This window comes from Periophthalmus magnuspinnatus, chromosome 20, assembly GCF_009829125.3.
Source record: "Periophthalmus magnuspinnatus isolate fPerMag1 chromosome 20, fPerMag1.2.pri, whole genome shotgun sequence".
Taxonomy (NCBI): domain Eukaryota; kingdom Metazoa; phylum Chordata; class Actinopteri; order Gobiiformes; family Gobiidae; genus Periophthalmus; species Periophthalmus magnuspinnatus.
In genome coordinates this window covers 19,696,367-19,723,156 of record NC_047145.1, presented here as the reverse complement: position 1 = coordinate 19,723,156, position 26,790 = coordinate 19,696,367, and the positions used below count along the sequence as shown (strand labels likewise).

At 38.0% G+C, this 26,790-nt stretch overlaps 1 protein-coding gene across 2 annotated transcripts; it reads right to left on the bottom strand.

Annotated features, from left to right (window-relative positions):
• Nucleotides 1-7,373: 7,373 nt before the first annotated feature.
• On the bottom strand, nt 7,374-26,653 carry hnf4g (hepatocyte nuclear factor 4, gamma). 2 transcript variants are annotated; one of them, XM_033986149.2, is made up of 11 exons: nt 26,319-26,653; nt 19,492-19,657; nt 18,612-18,706; nt 18,096-18,205; nt 16,198-16,347; nt 16,028-16,115; nt 14,475-14,627; nt 14,096-14,145; nt 11,216-11,402; nt 9,807-9,926; nt 7,374-8,261 (listed from the first exon to the last, which is right to left on the bottom strand). In XM_033986149.2, the coding sequence occupies exons 1-11, from the start codon at nt 26,347-26,349 to the stop codon at nt 8,140-8,142; spliced, it is 1,272 nt and encodes a 423-aa protein (XP_033842040.1). In that variant the 5' UTR covers nt 26,350-26,653; the 3' UTR covers nt 7,374-8,139. The 2 variants fall into 2 exon arrangements, with proteins under 2 accessions (XP_033842040.1, XP_033842039.1); XM_033986148.2 differs by lacking the exon at nt 26,319-26,653 and adding an exon at nt 20,154-20,478 and having other exon boundaries at nt 7,380-8,261.
• Nucleotides 26,654-26,790: the final 137 nt, after the last annotated feature.

Sequence of the window (26,790 nt, the reverse complement as noted above, 5' to 3'; positions counted from 1 at the left end):
GTTTTTGTTTTTTTTATTACTTTTCTATAAACAAATATAGAGACACGGCAATTAATAAACGGAATAAACATATGCAGATGAGCCAGCAGCAAATAAACATGTTGATTTCATGATGTTAAATTAAAGTTAAAGGGCCGATATTACGCAAAATTGACTGTTGTGAGCTTTTAGTCATGTTATAATGCTGTTACCTCCTCAAAAACAGACCTGGAGTTGTGTTTTGTTTCATTCACATGTTTGCGTAACTCTTTATTACTAGTCTGTCTCCATCTCCAAAGCTCAAAACGCTCTGTTCCACCTTGTGATGTCATCAAGTGGTAGTTTTCAAGTTAACAGCTACGGTTTTACCTTTTAGTTTAGTAGACTTTGGCGATTCCGGGGCTGAAATGATCCAAATGATTCTCGTGAAGGTGTGTGGAGATGAAAAACACAGTGGAGCACTTCCTGTATCACCACATGATGACGTCACAAGGTGGAACAGAGTGTTTTCCGTTTGAGAGAAGAACTTAGCCTAAAAATGCAGGATTAAACGTGTATGAATGAAACAAAAAAACAAACATTATAACATAGATCAGAAAACAGTGTAATATGGACGTTAAACCCCAAATTCTACCTTGTAAGACCATCGTAAAGACACTATGTAACTTTTCTGGTGGAGCGGAACCTGCTCGTCGCCATGGAGATGTTATTGCTTTACCTTTACATATCTATCCCACATTAGCACAGCTGATTTTATTGCGAAAAACACCTAGAAAAACTGCATTTTTTTTATTTCTGTGAGTGAGCTTGCCTCTCCACAGATCTGACATTCGACTTGGCCCCGATGGAATATGCGTGTCTCCATGGCGACAGATACTTTTAAAGCCATACTCTGAAAAGAAATATAATGGTTACTGATGGAATTAGACATGCTTTTTTTTTTTTTTTTTGTTAAATACGTAAACTTTTGATTGTGCGGTCACTATTAATATCTATTTATTTTTCGTTTTTATTTTATTTCGTGCATTTTCCTAACCCTCGTTTCATCTTATCGCTAAGACAACGCGCACTCACAGCTTCGCCAATTACTCACAACAGAACATGTACCTGTTGCCGGCGTTTTCACATTATCCCCCGTTTGTATTGTATTTGCGTCATTGGAAAAAAAAACAAAACTGCTATTTCTTGCCGTTTCGTTTTTTTCCTTGATGTCTTTAAAAATAATTGGGTTTCTTTGTTATCTATTGACAAAGTTGTGTTATTTCGCCGCCTATACGTCACATACGTTTTCGAGAAATTCTTAACCTTGGATCCTTGCGTCTTAAAGTATAAATAAAACCTTGGACCCTTATTACGCGGCGCCATCACCCCTTATGGAAAAAACACAACCCACATACGCCACGCAATTTAGAACACATTTAGTATTATCGAGCACGGCCTACGTAGGAGCCTATAATTTCAGACACCAAGTACAAATTTCACGACGGGGATTCTAATATTGTTTGGATTGAAGGTGCTTTAGTCTAACGCCACACCGAACATTAGAAGGGGTAAAAAGGTGGGCAATACCTCAATGCAGATGGAGTTATCTGAAATCATGGCTCCGCTGTTTAGTTGCCAGCGCCCTCCTCGCTCTCCACCTCATCTCCTCGCTCGCGCCTTCCTTCTCAATTGTGTCCCTCGCCTCTGGCAAATGGGAGTCATTTGTTTGTGTGAACTTCCCATAACCCTCCACGCTGCAGACACTTATCATTCAGAGTGGGCCCGGACTTGTAATACCTCTTCTGTTTGGTCTGGTCCCGCTACAGCACTGCGTCTGCTCCGGCTCACGCTCTCTCCATGCGTCATCGCCGAGCACCGCCATCTTTCTCCAAACCTTTACCTCCACTTTGGTGTTTCTTCTGCCCCAATTTACACCTGTCGAGTCTGTGTACAGTACGGAGAGAAGTTACGCCGCGTCACGTGGAGATTGGCGAAAAGATAAATGACTGTTAGAAGATAAAGGCTAAAAAAATAAATAAAAAATCATGCACAGACCACAGACAAGGCAGTGTTTATATACTGCAACAGTGAGGGTCCAGTGTAAAAACTACAGGCTAATACACACAACCACTGTATCTGTACTGTAAGTACTGTAAGTACTGTAAGTATTTATATCTCAGAAATCTCAAAGAATGAGGGTATAAGTCAACATAAATGTACCTATATTTACTATGACTACTACCAGTACTACTAGTATTACTACTACCACTACTACTACTACCACTACCACCACTACTAATATGACTGGGACTACTATTACCACTACTACTACTACTACTGCTGCTACTACTACTACTACTACTACTACTTCCAATTCCATATAAGTAGCGTAACTACCTCACACTGAATAGACACATTCTACTACTACCACTACTACTACTCCTAATATGACCATGACTACAACTACTACTACTACTACTACTACTGCTACTAGCAATTTTCATATTGCAAATAAGTAACATGTACATTTTACCAACTATTTCATACTGAATATACACCTTCTACTACTACTACTACTACTACTACTACTACTACTACTACTACTACTACTACTACTACTACTACTACTACTACTACTACTACTACTACTACTACTACTACTACTACTACTACTACTACTACTACTACTACTACTACTACTACTACTACTACTACCTTTCATATTGCATAAAAGTAACATGCATTTTACCAACTACCTCACACTGAATAGACACATTCTACTCTACTACTACTACTACTACTACTACCACTACTACTCCTAATATGACAACAACTCCCACTACTACTATTATTACTTTTACTACTACCACCACTAGCTATTTTTGTATTGCATTTAAGTAACATGTACATTTTACTAACTACCTCATACTGAATATACACATTCCACTATTACTACTGCAACTACTACTACTACTCCTACTACTACCACTACTACTATTACCCAACTACTACTACTACTACTACGACGACGACTACCACTAGTGATTTTTGTATTGCACATAAGTAACATTTACATTTTACCAACTACCTCACCCCAAATACACACATTCTACTACTATTACTGCTACTACCACCACCACTACTCCTTACTACTACCATTACCACTACCACCACAACTACATCTGCTACTTTACATACTGCATATAGTAAGTATCGTGTACTTTCCCCACAGAGTACACACATTTGTGGCTGTTCCAGTCTTTTGTTTACTGGACATTTTGTATTTTCCTCTTCTCATAATCCACCCTGTCATCTTCTTTGTCCCTTTATTTCAGACATATTCTTTTATTCTAACAAGCCCCCGCTGTCCCGAGTGCTCCACCCCTTCTCATTTTCCTAATGTACCCCACTGTGCAGACACACCCTCCACCGGGCCTCACCCCTAATGTTATTGCCCCAACCGGTCCCCATTATAATGACAGGGACCTCCACCCTCTCTATGGCACAGTACATATACTTCCTGTACGCGCTTCTATACGTGTTTATCATCTCTACGGGCAAATTTAAACCTTAAAACTGGGATAATAAGAGCTGTGATTAAAAAAGAGAAACATCGCCCCAACACAGGGTATGAATAATTCCAGATTAAGACTATTAAAGGTGCATTGTGGGACTTTTCAAGTGCTGTATCTGCTACTGCTTGTCCATGGAGATATTATGATTTGATACGTTTTGCTTCGAATGTTGTCGCCTCTCCGCAAATCTGACTCGTGACTTGGCTTGGTGGCGTCACATGCCCGTGTCCGTGCTGTACTGCGGGACACGTTCTCGTAAAAACATCTCCATGGAGACGAGATGGCGGGTCCTCGACTAGAAAAGTCTTAGTAGTAGTACTTTTACCAGCGCTTTTTTTTTTTTTTTTTCATATCTAAATGTAACTGTATCTGCTAAAATTGGTCATGTACTGTAGCAAACGTATATTAACCTATAAAATACTTCATTACGATATGTTTTTATGTTGTAATAGCTTTACTGAAGTACATTTTTGTATAATTTCTTCCACTTTGGCTTCAAAATACTAACAAAACACATTGCAAATCATCCAGTACAGTGTGTAACCGAGAAAGACATGATGGAAAGAATCAACAAAAGTCACACTTGACTGTTACTCGAGCACGTGTACTATTACATGAAGTATTTTTAGGTGTAGTATGTTATATTTTGCAAGATATTCCAGTGTCTTCCTGTTTTAAATGACTTTGATTGATTGATATTATGAAAATAGGAGGAAACAGTGATTTTAAGCCTGTTTGTCATTGAAGGCCGAGGTGAGTCTTAACCTGTATTTATGTGAACTCAACTTTGGAAATGAAGCTGTCACTGTGTTTTCCTTTCACCCATTTTACAGCAGAGTCACATGTTCTCTAACACACACACACACACCCCTACACACACATACACTTACACACACACACACGTACATATATAGGTCTGGGATGGAGACACAGAAAATCACTCAGGAGAGGTCTTAAATTCATTCCCGAGTTAGAGACAGAGATTCATAGAGCATCACCTTGTCTCCTGGAGGAGGAATCATCGGATATGTGGGAGACAGAGGGGAATTATGGGTAAATGCACTGGTGAGGAATGATAGTCGGCAATCTCCGGCACTAATCTGGCATCGCTGACACATGCCATTCATTTCAGACCTGGCCAATATTCACATATAGTAAGTTGCACAAATGTAACTTCTGTAAAATGTTTTTGTGTGTGTATATATTGTCCAACTTTATTATTTTGTACGTTGAAGTGGAAGAAATGACGCTCGCACATGCACAAAACTTCATATCATTTATTTTTGATGTTTTATAAAGTGAAAACATGAACGTAAAAATGATAACACATGTTTAAAATATTCATGCCATGACGTTGACCCGTATGCTAATGCTCACAGTATCCCAATATATTTTTTTCTAACATTTAACTTTTCAAATTCATTTTCACTTGAAATGACAGAGGAAGGGCAAAGGAAATTGATAAGAGCCTCTGAGGGGATGTATAAGCGTAGGCGTGTACTGCCATCTAGTGGTCACATGTGTTCAGAGTGAGGAAAAGCAGATGGACAAATGGATGGATTTTTTGAATAAATTTAAAATATTCACATGGAATTATTTTACCTAAAGATGTTTTTTGTTGTATTGTTGCGTATTTTAAACATAAATCAGTGTTTGTCTCAACGAACGCCACTTTAATCCCATAGTTTTTTTAATAAGAAATCACGTTTGCGTTTGAAATTAGAGCGTATTGTTTTATCCTTTATACATTTCTACATAACTTTTTTGCTTGATTCTTTTTATCAGCTGATTACGAAACTAAAAATTAACCTGTCCGTTCATTTCTTCTGTTTTATTCATGGTTGAGTAGGCGTTAAATATTAAAATAATGACAGTAATAAAACAAAACGTGCAAATTTAAGCACAGATCAACCAACGCCAACTATTTATTTCCAAACTATTTTCCCCAAAACTATTTTTTCCAACCATATTTCCTCCCCCGGTCCTATCTGTCCCCCCTCGAGCCCGTCCTCCCCTCCTCTACCCTACCCTAACCCCCCCCTAGAGGTGCAGCCAGCATCATACCGACCAGTGTGTTTCAGATGAGATGTGTGACTGGCATGCTAACACACAGTTTTATCTAAGGGACACAGCGAGTCCACATCTCCTCACTACAGACCTTTGATTAAAGTACTCCGCGCCCCAAAACACACATATAAATATATATACAGGAATGTACACAGCCCCCCCTACAGATTATAAATAAATTGCAGGTAGAGACACATACAGAATAAACCTGTAAACATGCTGCTTCTTCATTGGCGAGTGGCTGTTGTTTTGACCCCGGTCTCCTCTCTGGTCCATTATGGTGTTGATAGTGAGGATTTGGTCATGTTGATTCTACACAGCGGCGCATCCACACTCTCCTCCATAAATAACCTGCATTGTTTGAGTCATAAAACAAAGTATAGTAGGCAGTGAGAGCTCCCGGTTTGAATGGTCGGTGCAAACAGCTATATTCGGACGATAGGAGGGGTTGGTTTGGGTTTAGAGGGGGAGTTTTACGAGGGTACTTTTTAGGAATTGGGTTTATTTGCAGGTTTTTGGAGCATTTGAGGTATGCTAGATGATATAGTTGCGCATTTTTCAGCCTCTCTAAATTCAAAGGTTGTGGTATTATAGAGTAAGGTTGTCAAAAAATCTGTATCTTTTATTAATATTAAAATTAGTATTGGAAAAAAAAAAAGAAGAAAGAAATAGGATAAAACTGGACCTTTTGTAAATTGATTTTGAACTGTCTTGGTTTATTTTATCTACTGTAAGACACATGGTGATATTAAATAAACCTCTATTTTATGCTGAAAATCAAATTCAGCCTTTTCTTTGGTGTCAGAATTTGTGTTTTAAGTTTTATTATTGTGATCACAGTAATAAAATGGACCCGGTGACGCTGGTATAGAAGGACAAATTGGTGGGTTAGCATCACATAAACACATTCATTATGACAGATGCCCTTCCTGAGTGCAACTGTCTACATTTTGCATTGCCTTTTAACCCAAGAACAGCAGTAGTAGTTGTAGATTTAGCGTTTTTACTTAGTTTGTGACATACTGCACATATACACTCGTAGTTGCAGATGGTGGCTGTTTTGTTGTCTTGACCTCAGCCTTGTTGTTTGCTTTTTAGTGTTAAAAATGAGAATTTGGCTGTTATTCCAAAAATAACTTGCATTGTCTTTATGTAAACACATCATTCAGACAGTAACGCCTCCCAGTTTTATTCCCACAGTTCAATCCGCAGCTGCACGTATCACCGAGCTGCAAACAAAATCACTAATTTTGAAGCTCACTTCCAGCATACAGCTGTACATTAAGATTTAGGGGCGTTTGTATTGGACAGAAACGGTTGTAGGCAAAGCTCCTTTTGATTTTAGATGAGCAGCATTATCCAGCCGTGCCGTCTCAATAGCCTGCCAATACAAGCGCTCCATCTCGGACCAGGGAAATGGAGGGAGCATGATGACTTCCATAAACAAAGTAATAGACAAACCACACTCTGTATTATTGCCGATGGGGAGGCCATATTGAAATACGCATCGGTCAATTTGACTTTGTTTTGGTCAAATTTTTGTTGATTTTGAGAATGTGAGGAAAAAGAATGCATTTAAAAACGATTTGATGTCTGACTGGCTGCAAATTGCAATGGGACGTCTCTTTTTCGATTTCACTATTTGCAGAGTTTTGGACAAAATAACAAAACAGTTGTTAACAATCAATGAACAAAAAGAGAGAAGGATGCTCCAGGATATTGTACATATTCAAAACTTTACTCAATAAAAGAATTAGAACGACAAGAGTAGAAATTACAGATTAAACTGGTAATAAATAAATTGACTATATTAAATATTTAAAATCCTGGTTACATTGTGTGTTTTTACGTTCAGGAAATTAATCTTTAAGCTGATTATAGGAACACGACAAGAATGTGGCTCAGTTCATAAGTATAAAAACACACAGCATTTGATTAACACCTGGTTTCAAATATACACGTGATTTTTACAGATTTAAGAAGAAAAAATAATAAACAATGCAAAAATACACCTATACCTCTGTTGATTACATTAATTACAAAAAAATAAACTCACAAATATCAAAAACAGGCGTTGAAATGCTCTAAAAAAAAAGTTGTAATCTCGTTTCCTTAAAGTTAAAAGTTTATAACAACAATAAAAGTATCTTGTAGACGTATATAATAAATTACGTAAGTAGTAGTAAGTAGGATTCAGTAGTTACTGTGTACCTCTGCTGTGAGAGTGAAACTGAGACGCAGAGTAGTGTTTTAGGTTAATGAGACCACAAAAATGTCTAGCTTGTTATGTTAAACCCTGGTGAGCTGTTCCATTATTCCCCCTCATTGAAACAGTGACATGCTGAAGTTGGGAGATTGCTACACATAGAAGCTTTAATTACATTTTACTTATTGTTGTGCGCCTGATGGGAGTCGCTGCATTACGACCCCTGACCGCACTCTCCAAACTCGCTTTACTTTCATCATTTTCCGCCATGACTGGGATGATAAATGAGAGGGGGAAATATCAGCGCGTTGGCAGAGAGCAGAGGAGAAGTCAGGAGTCGGTCTGAGCGGAGGGGGAGGGGCTGGCGGAGGGACAGAGGGGCGCGGAGAAGGGCTTGTACATCTCTGCAGTCGGACCCTGCGGAGGAGAGGGGATGGGCGTGTCCGGAGAGGCTGCAACACAAAGACAGTTTGGATTTAATGACAGCGGATGGAAAAGTAAAACGCTCTCACGACTTTGGGAGGTAGTAGAGGTAATTGTGTTATTATAGGAGTTAAAAAGTTGACTTCAGTAAAACACTTCTAACTGCTATATGTATGTCTGAATTTAACGTTTTTTTGTTGAGGCTGTATCTGGTTTTACAAGATACACACCAGCCCCGGATAAGAGGAAGAAAACGGATGGAAGATACAGTATCGTCACATTTTTATACAGCGTTTTCCACTTTCAAGTCACTCAAAGCGCTTTACATCAAGGAACTACTCACACATTCACACACACATTCATACACGAGTGCACTTAGACCACATGTGTCAAACTCAAGGCCCGGGGGCTAAATGCGGACCGCCACGTCATTTTATGTGGCCCGCAAGAAGGTAAATTAAGGCTTGACTGTCATTTTAAAATAAGTCTATACTGCTTTAATGTGTGCATTGACAATAAACTAATGAGATTTTCCCAATAAGTGACACTGAGAAATATTTGCAAATAATCATCACAAATTGTTCAGGAAGAGGAAAATTGTCGACGTGGAAGGCAGTTTCAAGAAAGGTGCTAAAGGTGAATACAAGTTTGTGCTTTAAGGAGAAAATCTACGTTTTTTGTGTTATGAGGCGGGGTCGGTACAATCTACGTCGACATTTTGACACCAAACACAGAGCTAAGTATGAAAATGTTAACCTTCAAGAAAAACAACAAATTGTCCAATAATTAAAAGGCTAAAAAGGCTTTATCAGGAAATACACAGTTACACAGACATGTAATATTTGGAACTTGAATAAGTAATAAATACAGAAAGTTATTTAACAAGTTTAAAAGTTGTTACATTTATTTTACATGACGTTTGTTTACATTTAATGACATTTACCCTGCCGCACAGTCACATCTGGCCCTTGATGGCGGCCATTTTGCTAACCGCTCAACCAATGATGTTTAAGGTGAGAGCGGGATTTGAACCGGCAACCTTCTGATCGGTGGACACTCTACCAATTGAAATACTGTCGCTCTGTGGTGTCAACGAGAAACATTTTTTGTACAGGCTTCAATTTTTTTTAAACTTTTGAACTAGAAAGTAATGCTGAATGATGTACCAGCCATGATTAAAGTGCATTATTCAAGTTTTGTGTAATTATGGGCATCAGACTGGGACAGAGGGGGTACCTGGGTACTTTTTACTCAGAATTCAGTGCAGGGAGGGGCCCCTCACAAAGTCTGTACAGTCTGACGACATGTAGCGCTGATCCAGCAAGATGATTTGTACCCAGAGCCTAAATTTTGGTTCGTAGAATAATCGTTTTGTGTAATAGAAGCTAGAGGAAGTGTCTGGGGTGGGAGAAGTCTGGGAATCCATGACTAGACTGGTGCCCCCGTGACTCAGCCCAAGATAAGCGGAAGAAGATGGATGGGTTGAGGAAGTTTTGTGCAATGCCAGTTCTACTCAGAAAAAACAAATAGCTTCCCATTTTCACAGTACACGATGTTAACTGTTCAATTCTTACCGATCTGTGCAGACTGTGTGACGGGCATAGCGCTGATGACCAACGTGTGTCCCGTTACAGGGTCCTGGGCCAGCTGGGTGTGAGCCGGGTGGTGCAGATGGGCAGATTCTGTAGCAAACCCTAAAAACAAACAGGAAGTGTGCATCAAGTTATAGATAATTCATTTGTACATATAGAATAATAAAGTTTAGTCGCAAATCATAACCTTCCCAAAATGGCCGCTTGAATCTAAGATATATTAACGTATTGTAACTATGCTGCTAATTATTGTCAACATTATAAGATCTATGTCAAACTTTTCTCATTAAGGGCCACATATAAAAACACAGACAAAGCCGGGGGCCAATTAAGGGCCATAGACTGGTCACAAATATAGTGAATACTTCAAATCTGCGTTATTATTACAAATTAGACTGAACCACTAGACCTTTATTCATGTTTACATACTCAATGGGACACATTAAATATTTGAAATAGGCTCATTAAAGTAGATTTTCAGAAATATACAGTAAAAAGAACAGTTTAAGGTAAAATGGGTCAATTCACCTGGAAGCTTGAGGGCCGAGAAAAATGTGTCTGAGGGCTGCATTTGGCCCCCGGGCCCCAGTTTGGACGTGACTGATCTATGTTAAAATGTTGTTTCCTCATCACAAACATACCTGGAGTTGTGTTTTGTTTTTTTTTTTCATTTACACATGTTTAACGCACAAACCCTGCATATTTAGACTGTGTTCATCTCTCAAACTGAAAAAAAAACACTGTTCCACCTTGTGATGTCATCATGTGGTAAACTCCGTACACCTTCACTAGAATCATTCGGATGAGTTCAACCTTGGAATTGCCAATCTCTGCGTCACTAAAGGTAAAACGTAGCTGCTAACGTGAAAACTACCACTTCATGACATCACAAGGTGGAACAGAGCATTTTGAGGTTTGGAGATCTAGACAGACTAATGGTATAGAGTTACTAAAACATGTACGAATGAAACGAAACACAATTCTAGGTATGTTTTTGAGGAGATAACAACATTATAACGCGACAAAAGCCAACAAGAGTCAATTTTGTGTAATGTAGGACCTTGCGTAGGAACATGCTGTACAGGAAGACTAGAACTGGGCATCTTCTAGTTCAGGGGTAACTGCTCTGAATAGTGTCATCCAATGTAAAGTTGTAGTTTTTAGTGCAGTAACTATACAATTCACCTGTTTACATAATAACGCAGACTGTGAAAACCTATTGTGCGTGTATATGTGCTATCTCTTCCATTAGAGTATCAGAAACACGGTTAGCTGGTGGTTGTCTGCTTTGGCCTTGTCCGTTTCCATGTCAATCACCGTGGCGGTCATTAGCCGTGGGTGTGCAGCTGAAGGTCGGCCATATTTGGAGAGGTCAGAGACAGCGGGCTCACCTCCCAGCAGCATCTCCTGTAGAAGGTTGTCTATCTTGGCCAGGCCACAGAGCTTAATGAACTGAAGCTGTTCGATCATCTGCCACGTGATGCTCTGTAAGGTGGGCAGCAGCAGTAACAGCTCCCCAAAGCGACCTCTGGAGTCGTACTGCCGGTCATTAATGTAGTCTTCCAGGCTCATCTGGACCTAGACACAACAGCAACAAGGCAAAAAATGTTTAAATTGCGTAAAAAAACATTGCTGGAAACCGCACTAGTTTAGTTTTTCTGCTGTTTTTTAGTTCATTTTTCCAGGTATCCAATTTATTACTGTTACAGAATGGTTTGTGCTGGGTTTTCTACTGCGACTTTGCATCTGCAGTCCCCAGACAGGTCTACACAGCAATACAAAAATACATATTTCAGTCAATCAATCCATCGTTATTTATAGGGCCCTTTACAACACTCACGGTGACCAAAGTGGCTTTCCATTCAAATCAGCACAATATAAAAACATGCTAAATATTAAACAATGAAAACAAATTGTGCAAAGTGTTACTGCATTGCTAAGAGTTGAAAACCAGTCTGTTGTAGGGGCAGAGACAGAGAAAGCCCCATCCCAGCCCAGTGTTTTGAGTCTGGCTCAGTACCACTTTGTTACACCTACACTTTAATTAGTCTTTGTTCATGCTTTGCCTTAACAGCATGAACAAAGACTCAATTCATGATGAACAAATAGTTTATTAAGAAGTATCGAGGCTTAGAAACAACTTAATTAAGGGATTGGTGTTAGGAGACTGTAGAAAGGAGAAGGGAGTCTGACGTCACTCGTAGCATTTAGCTCTAGTCAAATGAAGCTCATCGAGGCTAGCGGTTATAGCGGCTAATTTAGAGCAGAGGTCCATATTTGGAATTCCGACCGGCAGTATCATAGCAACCAAACAACCAATCTGGGACGAGGCTGTTAAAGGTAACGCCGCTTTCTGCCCGCACCACTGGTTTAGCAGGGAGTGGCCGCCTAGCAACGCTGTCAATCAAACCTATTGCTAACGCTAGCGGGAGTGATCTTGGGGAAAGAAGGCGCCTGATTTGTCTGTTATTAATGTTCAAATCTTGATTTACGGACACAATAGTGAAACCAAAATGACGAGTCTGATAGCAGCAGCAGTTAGAGGTAGAGGAGCGACAGTTTTTCAATAGAAAGTGAATTGTAGCCAGAGTCAGTGGAGCCGGAAGCGCAGTCACGCTCACTCCTCTTCGGAACGTGGCACCTAGCAGGTTAGCTATGTCCATTTATATACAGTCTATGGTTAGGAGTTAGGGTATTGGTATTTACTAAGCCCAAAATCAGTCTTAATAAGCAATGTGTTCATGTTTATTAAGGCTAATTACTAAAACTTTGTTCAAATATAATAGCACAGTATTACAGTATAACCATTGATTTGATTTCTTACTGTTACCATGGCGCCCGTGAGTATTGGACAGTGAGAGAACATTTTGTGCTCAGTGTTGATATATGTTGAAGTGTAACAACTTTTACATTTGCCAAATTGTGATTCCTAGACAACTGCATCAGATGAGAGCGGCTCTGGAGACGCGTTCCCGCTTTGCAGTGGTCAGGATCTTTCAAACAGTGTTGAACCGAAAGCAGGTGATGTAAGTTTACTGTAATGCAAGACTGGCTCGTGTCAATAAAAAGCAACTATACAGCACGGTATAAATAATAGAAGCAGGTAATTCTGTTTCTGATATAAAAGATTGTATCAGAATCAACAGTTTTGCGTAGATATTAAAGGGGTTATATTACGCAAACATGACTCTTTCGAGCTTTTAGTCATGTTATAATGCTGTTACCTCCTCAAAAACAGACGGAGTTGCGTTTTGTTTCATTCACACATGTTTGAGTAACCCTGGATTGTTCGTCTGTCTACATTCCCAAAGATAAAAATGGTCCGTTCCACCTTGTGATGTCACAAAGTGGTAGTTTTCAAGTTTGACATCTACCTTTTACATTTAGTTCAGTAGAGATCGGCAATTCCAGAGCTGAAGTTATCCAAATGATTGTAGTGAAGGTGTGTGAAGTTTAAAAACACAGTGGAGCACTTCCTGTATTACCACATGATGACATCACAAGGTGGAACAGAGTGTTTTCTGTTTGAGAAAATATGCAGGGTTTGTGTGTTGAATGTGAATGAAACAAAACACAACTCTGAGTATGATTGTGATGAGGAAACAACATTATTTAATAAAAAACATATCAAACAGTTAGTGATTACACATAATTAGTAGTGGAAGAAGTACTTTGTTACTTAAGTAAAAACGCAGATACCAGAGCAAAAAAAAAAAAAAAAAAAAAAAAACTCAAGTAAAAGTATCACATGAAAAAAGCTACTTAAAGTATTAAAGTACCTGTTTAAAAATATACTTAAAAAGAAAAAAAGTAAACATATTTCACGCAGATTTTCAGATTCAATAAAACTTCAAATGTAGTGATTTATTGTAGTGTTGATTTTTGTTAAATTTTGTTCAACAGAAACAATTCCATCGATCTCTCTCTCTCTCTCTCTCTTTTTTTAATGGCTGTTTTTATTGGGCATATTTATTTTATTCTTTATGACTGTTTTATATTTTTGTTTGCTCAAATTATGAACATGATAAAAAAAATAAACCCTCAGCCTTTTCAGCAGATCTCAAACAATAATAATAAAATGTTCAAAAATGTAAAAATGTAGTGAAGTAGAAAGTACAGATACTGCTCTCAAATCTACTAAAACTAATAAATATCCTCTGTAAAAATGGATTAAGCACAGGTACTTCACTACTTTGTTATATTCCACCACTGCACGTCACATTTTAACCAACGGAAAAAGCCGGATGTTTGTAATGACGGCGGATATTTACCTGCAGCCTCATGGCCTTGATTTTGGATGGGTCCCTTAGAGACTTTGCATCTGCAGATTAGAAAACAACAGGTTATACTAAGGAAATAAGAAAGGATTCGCAACAACGAAACCGTAATCCGAGCTGATGCCTAAAGTAATGGGAAACGCAATGTAAAGTTAAACAGTAAACGGTCACACTTTACAGATAAGACGAGGAAGGAATAGATACTAAACACTTTGAAATCCTTGCAAATAAGGGATCTACACCGAAATCGCCAAGGAGTTTTGGATACGACGCCTATAGGTATAAACTTTAAACGTATTGTAATGTAATCTACGAAGGATCAAGATATTCACATGGTTGTAACAAATGAATAATGTTTACTCAATGCTTTTACCCGGGTCGAAGAAGACGATGGCTTTAAGTGCGGCGTATTCGTTTTCGTCTATCTGAATATCTTGGAAAGGCTGGACCAGCTCATCCAGGACTCGATTGGCCACTCGAGAAATCTCCGCTTCGGGGCTGTTTCTTTGGATCACGCAGCCGTTTCCTGCAGGAGAACACACAACGCCGGATACTACGGTGAGATTTGAACGTAAAGCTGTGGAGTTAATACAGTTTGGATCAAGATGGAGATGCAGATATTTATAATTCTCCACGATACGCTCAGGTGTTTTTAATGAAGCGTGCGACATCCAATTATCAGTCAGTAAAAGTATGTGGTTTTGGACTTCACGCTTCACTTTAAGGAATATAATTTGGCTTTTGTGTGTGTTTGCGTGTACAATACATACTTATAACTTATAATCTATGATGTTTACGTTTTAGTTTTATGGTTTTTTTTTTGGTTTGTTAAGATAAAAATGGAAATTGTGATCGATCAATATGAAAAAAGTGTCATATTTTTGTTTTGTTATATCACTCAGCCCTGGTTGATGACAGTGGTGGAACATAACCAAGTAAAAGTAGTAAAGTAGTAGGTATCTGTACTTTACTTAAGTACATTTGACAGTGGATACTTTTCACTTTTACTTCTCTACATTTGAGAGCAGTATTTGTACTTTCTACTCCATTTCATTTTTGAACTGGACTGAAAAAGTAAAAAGTTTTTTGTTATTGTTTGAGACTTGCTGAAAAAGCGGAGTTTCCTTTTTTAACACTTTTGTAATTTGAGCAAATAAAAATATACGAATAAAAAGAGGTAGGGAAAAAACAATAGATTCAATTGTTTCTGTTGAAATAAAATTCAACACAAATCGTTATTAAAATCACTACATTTCAAACTTCATTATCTCAAAAATATCTGCAAAATACTTTTAATTTTACATCTTTAAACTGTCACTTTCATACTTTTACTTAAGTAGCTTTTTTCACGTGATACTTTTACTTTTACTTGAGTATTTATTTCCACTCCAGTATCTGTACTTTTACTTTAGTACCACTGATTGATCCTTGACAATATGTTTAGTTACTAGGCTTTAAGTTGAATTTAAAAGTTGATGTACTCTAGTCAATATAATTTACGTAACAAAGACGGAATACTATGAATCTGAAATACTACTACTTCTACTTATCCAACAATACTTCCAAATGTTTAAGAAGTAGAGGTTAAACCATTCACAATAAAGTAAAGTACATGGTTGTTTTTCCCCCTAGAACTGTTTTAAAAGTGTGAATCATTTACAATTCTACTTATTTATAGACACAACTGACAAAATGAAAGTAACAGTTCCATCACAGCTAAAAAAAACAAACCTGCTTTGTCCATGTGTCAGTGTCAGTTCTGCCCACACTATGATGTTGAGTAAATAAGTAATGCGTTTTACAGAATAAACTTTCGAAGTCACGGTGAAACTTTAGGTTAATAATTTCCCAGTAGAGCAGCGCTGAAACACCTGACTCAGAACACACACACGCACAAACACGACCGTTTCCTCTCCGCGCACATACCTAAGAGCAGAAAGTCCTTGAACGGCATTGACCTTTTGGCGACCCCGAGCAAAAGGTGTTCCCCCGCGCGAGCCCTGAGCAGGCTAACCTGGAATCAACAACATAGACATACATTAACCTTTAGGGTCAACAAGCCAGTGAGAAAACAGGAGATGGCGTAGAGTGTTAACCTGGTCGTCCAAAGGTAATTCGCCAAATGTGGGAATGTATTTGGCCCATTCCACTAACACCAACAGCTGCTGCCTCATAGATTCACACACGTCTGATACTGAGGCCGACTTCTGCTCTGCCAAGTCCCCCAATACAACCGGAGCTGTGATCTGCATGATACAGTAGTACAGGAAGGTAAAAGAAGTACAAGGAGTAAAAAACTGTACTTAGTAAAATACAGATCTTAAAATTCCACTTAAGAGCATTTGACAGTGGATACTTTTTAATTTTACTTCTCTACATTTGAGAGCAGTATCTGTACTTTCTTCTCCACTCTATTTCTGAACAGGACTAAAAAGTAAAAAGTACTTTTCATATCATTTGAGTTGTTATTTTTAGACATCCTGACTTAAGTTTTCGAGTTTAAGGTTCAGCTTTGAGCAAACAAAAGTATACATACAATTCAGAAATGGATTAAGAAATGGATTTGTTTTGTTAAGGTTGAGCAAAAATACTGTATGCATCATTTTTTCCTCAATGTCACTACATTTAACACTTTACCAAATTAACAACACTTGAAATACTGTGGAATACTTTTACTTTTTATAGTAAAAGCCCAAAGTAAAATCTGTCAACTGGTCAAAAACTTGTAGGAGTGAAGACGTTTCTCTGTTCTTCAGTTCTGGTCAGATTACTGCTGGACGCTGCCTTATATCTGTCTAAAGGAGGAGGAGCTAACTACTCTGAAACTGGAAACACCTTTTGTTTACAGTTTATGTATGTAGGCTTGGTTTATTGAGCTAACTAAGTGTGCACTGTGCCTGAGTCATACTTAGCATAGTCATTCAACTTTTAATGGGTTCTTCCACACCTATTGGCATCACGACTAGCTTCATTGTTCTCTTTGTTTCCTTTGTTTACTTTGGGTCGGAGGATGGAGTTATAGATGGGGGAAAGATGATGTCTAAGATTCCTGCTTTCTGTTCAAGGAAAGATAGGAAACTTTAACTGCTCTCAAGCCATTTTTTTTCTCTGTACCTCACCGTCTTCAAAGGAGTGGTTAGTGTCTTTGAGATGGAGATGAACAGCAGACTGGGGTCTCGAGGAGCTCTTCACACCTACAACTTTATGTCCAGTTGACAGATTTTACTTTTGGCTTTCACTATGGATCAGACCTGGACGACCGAGGGAAGTACATTTTTATGGGTACTTAAATACTTTTACTTAAGTCGATTTTTTAATGTGATACTTTTACTTTTACTTGAGTAGCTTTTTACCACTCTATCTCTACTTTTACTTAAATAACAAAACTGCGTACTACACCTCTGCGATACAGTAGTTTAGGTAGGTAACAGATCATTTCACTCAATTCACACAATACTAGTAACTCATCAAATGATACAGTGCTTTTTGGACACTCAGAGACGCCTTACGTACAAAGATACTGAGCGTTAGTACTACTTGCTATTCTCCATTGACTTGTTCCTTATGGTAAAACGGCCACATTTTTATAGAGTTTTCATTTTCAAGGCTTTACATCAAGAAACCACTCGCCTGACGACACACACATAAATACAGCAGTGTACACAGACACTGAGGGAGAGGTGGGTTAAGTGTCTTGCACAAGGACACACTGATAGAATTCAACTGTGGGAGCTGGGATCACACCACCAACCAATGATATTTATGTCAAAAACTTCAGATCAACACCTGAGCTACTGTCACATCATCACATGAAACTAATTAAAACGCATTTATACTATAGAGATACTTAAAAATATACTTATCCTATAGAGATATTTGCTCTATGCTTCAACTGAGGATTCAAATTCCTCCTATTAATTTAAGGTGAATGTGCATTATCTTAGCGTCTCCAAGTATACGGCCCATCGTTTGAGGTTTGACCCGTTGAAAGTACCTGCTGTGATAGCGATTCTGCCTGTGCCAGAATAGTTATAGGTGGAATGTCTTGGGATTGGTCTTGGATGGTTCTCCTCGAGCTTATCCGGTCTCTCTCATTCTGTACAGCTGTAAACAACACAGTATAATGATATGACGAGCGCCCGCAGACACGTTATCTATATCAGAATCAATGATAAAACTGTATATGCAGTGTTAAATTTGGTCGGCCATTGTACGATAACCGAGTTTAAAGAATGGAATCACACAGGCACCAGATCTATAGTACAGTTTTACCTCTGTCAAACGTTAACCAGTGACAATCTCCAACAACATGCTTAAATAACCCATGATTAGGCTCCATAAAAGCCCGTGCCAAGGTTATACCCATCATAAACGGGCAGCGCTCAGGCACTTTTACGGCTCGCATTTTTCAGGCATCTTAAGGCAGATTTCAGATTCCCCGACAACACCCTTTTGAATAAAGAACCACTCCCAGATCTCCAACAGTCATTTCATGTTTGAGTTTCTGTACCTTCTTTTTTCATCCCGGCCCTGAAGCATTTGTGAAGTCTGCAGAAACGGCACTGGTTCCTCTTATCTTTGTCTACGATGCACTGTCGGCTGAACCTATAAAGAGATATACCATTAACACTACTGTATATGGCTTTACGTGCTGCAAAATGTACACAATTAAAACAGCATTTGTAGCACAGATGAGTTTTAACAGCTTGACTAACACTTGAGATTAACTAACTCAGACTTATTAATCATTGATTGGGTTTATATTTAACCGTCACTTTGAGCTAACCAAGCACTTTTCTGCATTAATAAACACAACCGGATCATAAACGGTGCTAAATCTTGCTAAATGATATACGTTTTCCTGATTAATACTGTGCAATTTTTATACATTTCCATATTTACTTTGCAATCAGTTTATCACGAGTCTATGCGGTATGGGTTTCAGCTTCCTGTTAAAGGCAATTTCACTATTCAAATGATTTTTTAAATTGTTAGAACGCTCGGAAAACTTGTATATAGCTTGTAATGTTGGAGTATATTTGACCGTGTATAATCCAGGGGTGGATGCAGACATTTTTGGGTGGAGGGGCAATGCAGGTGCTCTCTTAAAAAGTTAATTTAAAGCCTTTAACAATGAAGCGTACCCCCATCTTCTAATACGTTTGCTGCTTTAAAACATGATTTATATGATGATTTATACACAGTTTTAATTTGAATACTTGCATTTGAACATTTTTAGTCGAAATCTGATGTGTTATTAAAGTAGGAAGTAGTAAAATTCTTTGAGGGAGCTATGAAAGTGCATTGACCGTTCTGCAGGAGGCTCGTGCCCCCTCAAGCCTCCCCCCCGGCGCCGCCCCTGGCATAACCCCATTACGTCTCTTCCGTACCTGCACGTGTAGATGTGGCTCTTGCGTATGGACCTTCTGAAAAAGCCCTTGCAGCCGTCACAGCTGGAGGCTCCGTAGTGTTTCCCCGTGGCCTTGTCTCCGCATATGGCACAGTTACTGCTCATCCCGTCCGCACCAGGCAGCCCCGGTTCTGTCGGCATGCTGTCTGCAACACGCACAAGTCCGAGCAACGTCAGCAAACGCACATATAACAAGAAAACACCACAAAGTCTCTGAAATATGCATTCTTATGGAGGAAAAGTCTCTGTAATTGATGCACACTCAATATTGGTGCAGTACTTAAACAAAAATATAGTGTTTTTTTCATTAGTCAGTCATCAAATTAGTTGCAATAAGGTTTACTGTTGGTTTTGGTGATGCATGCAGGGTTGAACAAACTACAACATACCTATACAACTATACAACTCACCACTTTGTCCATTAAAAAAAAATACATTTACGTTTTGAACTGATTTTTATGAGATTCCTCCCTCACAAATTTAACATTAATAGGTGCGTTTATCACCCCGTAATTCCAAATAGTCCTGTGTAAATGATTGATGAAATGAACGTGGTAAAAGTAGCCTGTAAAGTTAGTCAAACCTTGCAATATCAGCAACGAAAAAGTGGAAAAAGTAGCAAATATTCTGTCTGCATCTTACCTCCTCCATAGAGAACCTCTGCATTCTCAAATCCCAGTGTGCTGTACGAGGGGTCCAGGCCTTCACAATAGTTTGCTACTTCCATATCTAACAGAGATCTACTCTGAGGAACAGGGGGATACTTCATTCCTAGTTCAGTCTCTCACTATCCTCCTCTTTCCTTACAACGTCTCCTTTCTATTACATTTCCATCTATTTTCCAGTGGGGCTCAGCCTATTGTAATTGATGCAGACATACCTGAGGAGACACCTGGTATAAAATATCTATGAAGGTGTCTGATTGGCTGACAGACGCAGAGTGGGCGGGGCTACGGCCAAGACCTCTTGCCTTATTCCAGGTTACTTATCTTGTCCTTCCACCGCCTTATCACCGAGATAGATACATGATTGTGATTCTATTTGGATTTGTTATAATCATTCTGATAAATGGCTTGTATTTATGATCAAGTGAATTGTAGTGTCACATTTTTCAAGTATTGTCTTTGTAGCGAGAATAACAGAGGGTTCTTTAAGACTATCAAAATGCATGCTGTTGTAAGAGTGCCCTGGGCCTCCTAATCTAATCAATAGTGGAGTGATAGCAGCACTACCTCTGCAGATACAATCTATAAAGACACAGAGTGAAGTGGAAAACACTGATAACTTCCATTAACTCTTCCTCAAACATAATTCTTGGAGTCACAGCTTACTACTATGTACTTGTACTTACCTTGTCTCAATCAGGGGGCCTTACGTTTTATCCTACATTATCCTCGTGGAGTATTCACGTTTTGCTGTTTAAAACTATGGCACTGTGCAATGTGCGTAAAAGAAAGAAGTTGTGATTTGGAAGCAGTAGAAGTAGAAGTAGGACCAGGACTAGACCAGAACTGAAGCAGGACTAACCCAGGACTAACCCAGGACTAACCCAGGACTAACCCAGGACTAACCCAGGACTAACCCAGGACTAACCCAGGGCCAAAACAGGACTAAAACAGGACTAAAACAGGACTAAAACAGGACTAAAACAGGACTAAAACAGGACTAAAACAGGACTAAAACAGGACTAAAACAGGACTAAAACAGGACTAAAACAGGACTAAAACAGGACTAAAACAGGACCAAAGGAGGACCAAAGGAGGACCAAAGGAGGACTAAAGGAGGACTAAAGGAGGACTAAAGGAGGACTAAAGGAGGACTAAAGGAGGACTAAAGGAGGACTAAAGGAGGACTAAAGGAGGACTAAAGGAGGACTAAAGGAGGACTAAAGGAGGACTAAAGGAGGACTAAAGGAGGACTAAAGCAAGGACTAAAGCAAGGACTAAAGCAAGGACTAAAGCAAGGACTAAAGCAAGGACTAAAGCAAGGACTAAAGCAAGGACTAAAGCAAGGACTAAAGCAAGGACTAAAGCAAGGACTAAAGCAAGGACTAAAGCAAGGACTAAAGCAAGGACTAAAGCAAGGACTAAAGCAAGGACTAAAGCAAGGACTAAAGCAAGGACTAAAGCAAGGACTAAAGCAAGGACTAACCCAGGGCCAAAACGGGACTAAAGGAAGGACTAAAGGAGGACTAAAGGAGGACTAAAAGAGGACTAAAAGAGGACTAAAAGAGGACTAAAAGAGGACTAAAAGAGGACTAAAAGAGGACTAAAAGAGGACTAAAAGAGGACTAAAAGCAAGGCCTAAAGCAAGGACTAAAGCAAGGACTAAAGCATGTCTGTAAACTAGAACTAAACTAGCACTATATCTGGACTAAAGCAGGACTAAACATGGGGAATCAGTGTTTCAGTTTTATGCAGCTAAAACCTGGAACATTCTTCCTGAAGATGTGACACAGGCCTCGACTTTGACAATGTTTAAATCCAGGCTCAAAATGGTTCTGTTTATCTGTGCATGTGACTCAAAGGGGTTTATTCTGCACTTTTCTCTTTTAATGTTAATTTTATAATGATTATTTATGTTTTGATTTGTGTGATTTGAATGTCTTTCTTATTCTGTAAAGCACTTTTGAACCGATTGTGCTGTACAAATAAACTTGCCTTGCCTAGTAGTAATAGTAGTAATAGTAGTAATAGTAGTAGTAATCGTGGTACTGTTATAACTAATGCAGAAATGTTGCATATTTATTTACAGCCGAGTGAAAAAATGGCATCAAAATATCTCAATATCAGGGCAGGAGCAACAAAGGTGTATTAACAATATCAAAAATATAAAACTAAAACAGTAATGACCCATACAATATTAAACCGAATATGAGACGTGCTTTACTTTTTTACTCCTTAAATTTCATAAAGTGTCCTAACTTTTTTTTATTTTGCGTAAAATTGGGTTTGTAGCTGATTGGATTGTAAAAATCTTAACTGCAGCGAGATGTGAGGTAGAGCCCATCTAAAGGACGATCAAGTAAACAAGTGAAACTGCTGCCAGCTAGTTGCCTCCTCTGTGTTCGCAGAGCCATAAAAGGCCTAATTTACGAGCAGAAACCAGTTAAAATGTCCCCATCACAGCCCCGGTGTCATTGCACTAAATCTTATTGTGAGGCTTAAAGGTAATCACCTCACTGCATTGTGTTGGAGGAGGCTGTAAATGATAAGAGGTTGCACTATAGGAGACTTGATGGTCTGTATCAGCCAATCACAGAGGTGTTCCCAGAGCATGTGCTAAGATAATACTATCACGTATGGAGCAGTGAGAGTAGAACTATATTAAAACTCATTATGGAGATGATATGAGCATTAAAAGGTAATTAGTTTTAAGTGTTATGCTCGCAGTGGCGGAACGTGACGAAGTAGTAAAACACTGTACTTAAGTAGAATTTTTAGGTATCTGTACTTAAGTAGATTTGAAGCTGGAAACTTTTTACTTTTACGTCATTACATTTGAGAGCAGTATCTGTACTTTCTACTCCACTACATTTTTGAACAGGATTGAAAAGTAAAAAGTACTTTTCATATGATTTGAGTTGTTATTTTTACAATGTTTGTGGTAACACCCTGACTAAAGTTTTCAAGTTTAAGTATACATAAAATTAAAAATAAAATTCAGAAATGGTTTAAGAAATTAATTTGTATTGTTACTGTCGACCAAAATATGTGTAATTTTTTTCAATTTTTTTTTACATTTTTGAACAGGACTGAAAAGTAAAAGTATTTCTTATTACTGTCTGAGACCTGGTTTATTTTTATCAATGACAAAAAAAAAAAAAAAAAAAAAAAAAAAAAATACAATACAAATACAAAAAAATCCAACTAAAAAAATGATTGACGTTGTTTCTGTTGCACAAAAAATCTGCATAATTTTTTTTTAATCAAAATCACAACATTTGAAGCTTTATAGATATCAGAATCTGTGAGAAATACTTTTACTTTTACAGCTACTTTAATATTTTTACTTATTTTTTTCATGTGATACTTTTACTCTTACTTATGTATCGTCTTTACTGCAGTATCCACACTTTTACTTAAGTAACTCCACTGTATGTTGGTAACTTTTGTGCAAATAAAATAAAAGATTATAGTTTAACTAGAGCTTACTCCTGACACATCGCTCATGTTTGGACAGAAAAACTTCATACAGTCATAACTAGGAGCAGTTTGAAGCGTTGATGTATTTACAGAACCACATTTAGATTCTGAAAGTTGGTACGTATACTTCCGATTAAGAGTCAGCGTACTTACTTCTGTATTTTCTAAGTTCCAGATTATCCGCTGAGTAATTATTGGAGGAACATGTTTTAAAGTTGTGCTATGAACATTATAAATACACCTCCAATGAAGGATCTCTGATATTAGTAGGCGTATTAATAAAGTAGTACTAATACCAGTGTATTTATTGCATAATTTATATAGTACTTGTAGATATAAGATTAAAAATGGGGTTGTATAGTAAGTTCACATTATAGACACTGTGTTTGACTTGATTTACACAAGTTGTACCTACAGCAGAAGTACAAATCTTCAGTGGTGGAAGGTAATGAAGTAAAAGTAGTAAAGTACTGTACTTAAGTAGAAATTTTAGGTCTCTATTACTTTTACTTTACTACATTTGAGAGTAGTAAAGTACTTTCTACTCCACTACATTTTTGAACAGGACTGAAAAGTGCAAGTTTATTTTTTTTTATTATTATTTGAGATCTGCTGAAAAGGTTTATTATTATTATTATTATTATTATTGTTGTTGTTGTTGTTGTTGTTGTTGTTGTGTATTTATTATTTTTATTTATTTATTTTTTATAATTTGAACAAACAAAAATATACAAATAAAACCAGCTAGGAAAAAATACCAATTTAATTCTTTGTGACGAACAAAATTCAGCGCAAATCTTTATCAAAATCACCACATTTGAAGCTTTATTAGACCTCAAAATCTGCATGATATAGTTTTACTTTTTACTCTTCAAATACATTTTTAAACATAATACTTTTAAGTAGTTTTTTCATGTGATACTTGAGTGTTTTTTGCTCCAGTATCTGTACTTAAGTAACAAATCCGAGTACTTCTTCCACCTCTGCAAATCTTTTTTACTGAAACATATCTTCCTAACTCAATTGCTAACTGTTACTTCTATATGAAAATACTTTTAAAATGTGTATAGTCCTATTTGAAGTACTTCGTCTTTGCTGTTTGACATAATAATCATAACGTGTACCTCTAAAACAGAGTGGACTTACATAAAGACATTACCAGGACAAGATTAAGGTTAGCACGAGGTCAGTATTAATTATGCTAATGTTGACCCTAGCTCTAACATTTCTAGCCGAACACAAATTGAACCATGTGACGGGTGATGAGGAAGTCTCCATAGCAACAGAAAGCTTTTGAGTGCTCATAAACCAGGTCCTGGCAAAGTGTCTGTGTGAACTGCCCACTATAGGTCCAGTGACACATCTGTTTAAACAACACGTGAGAACTCATACAGACCCAAATGTTACGGCCATGATAGGGACAGGCATTTACTGAGGTCGTTTTTGGTTTTTAATGACGATAAATAAGCCAAACTAATAATAATGCGGTTATAAATAGACCTAACTATTGGTCAACCCTGGTTAAATTCACTTTATGTGTAAATAAGTGTGTAGATATGCAATAAAATCAAAAATAAAGGACTGGAAGATGTACTATCTGGCTGGTCTAAGGCAAAACATAGTTAACCAAAAGAATATTGCATTATTTGCTGATTTACTAGTAGAAAATAGTTGTTTTGATACAGTGCACTTTTTGTCTGTGAGGTCTTTTTGGTTTTTAATGACGATAAATAAGCCAAACTAATAATAATGTGGTAATAAAATAGACCTAACTATTGGTCAACCCTAATTAAATTCACTTTATGTGTAAATAAGTGTCTAGACATGCTATAATATCAAAAATAAAGGACTGGAAGATCTATTACTGGGCTGGTCTAAGGCAAAACATGGTTAACCAAAAGAGTATTGTATTATTTGCTGATTTACTAGTAGAAAATAGTTGTTTTGATACAGTGCACTTTTTGCCTGTGAGGTCTTTTTGGTTTTTAATGACGATAAATAAGCTAAACTAATAATGTGGTAATAAAATAGACCTAACTATTGGTCAACCCTGGTTAAATTCACTTTATGTGTAAATAAGTGTCTAGACATGCTATAATATCAAAAATAAAGGACTGGAAGACGTACTATTGGGCTGGTCTAAGACAAAACATGGTTAACCAAAAGAATATTGTATTATTTGCTCATTTACTAGTAGAAAATAGTTTTGTTTTTGGTTTTTTTCACTCCACCTTTGTTACAGTGAACTTTTTGCCCGTTCAATAGTTGGAATCTCTATCCTAAACCTTTGCCAAAGCTGTGCCTTTCTTTTTTGGGTGGAAGGGGGGGTCTCTTCTTGGCAGCACCTATCTTGAAGGTGAAGTGGAGTAATTGTGCGTAAAAGTGAAACGCATGACGCTATCACATGATCTTTATAGCACCGTCTGCGTGACATCTTATCACTGTTAAAACGCTGTCTGTGCACGGCGAGCGGGGCGAGAACACTGCCTCATTACAGCTCACAAAATCTTACAAGCGAGAACTGCCGCGCGTAAAGAGAACCGAGACCGTCGCCAAATTACGCACGGCCACACCAAGGCCTATGAGGATCACGTGACTCAACAGATCACTTTTCTAATAAACCCTGATGGTAAATGTTCAAGTTGGAAATAGAAAGTCTTACCTCTTCGTCTGTTTTCTTCTGTGATGTGCATTTAAACTCCAAACTGTCGCCAAAAAGGATTGCGCCCTGGGTAGGAACGGTTTAGCGCAACAAAAGTCTCACCTACCCAACATTGAGGAGCAGTGAGTGAGTGCCAAAGGTGTGCAAGAACATTGAAAGCAAATGTTGAGAGAAGTGAGTGGTCTATAATTCATGCTGCGACACATTTGATGGCGCCAACCATAGCCCCGTCATTAGATCGATTTACTAAACAAACTCAGCGCTGGGTGGGGATGCGTTAAACAGTAACCCGGTGCCATAAAACCTAAAGGAAAAGGCACGGCAGGTGAGGGTGTGCTGTGGGAGCAAGCGTGAGTGAAAGAAGGACTCAGCTATGGTAATGTTTTACAGTGAAACAACAAGTTATGAGTTGGACAGTTATTTCACTTCATATTCTTTTGTTTGTGGTAATCATTTATCAAAAAAAAAAAAA

Excerpts from the sequence above, each read along its gene's own strand:
- hnf4g (XM_033986148.2), bottom strand. The coding sequence starts at position 20,280 with ATGAAGTATCCCCCTGTTCCTCAGAGTAGATCTCTGTTAGATATGGAA. Across the intron at positions 16,116-16,197 it reads AATTACCTTTGGACGACCAG|GTTAGCCTGCTCAGGGCTCG; the intron begins GTTAACACTCTA and ends TGTTGATTCCAG. Across the intron at positions 8,262-9,806 it reads CACACAGTCTGCACAGATCG|CCTCTCCGGACACGCCCATC; the intron begins GTAAGAATTGAA and ends TTTGTGTTGCAG.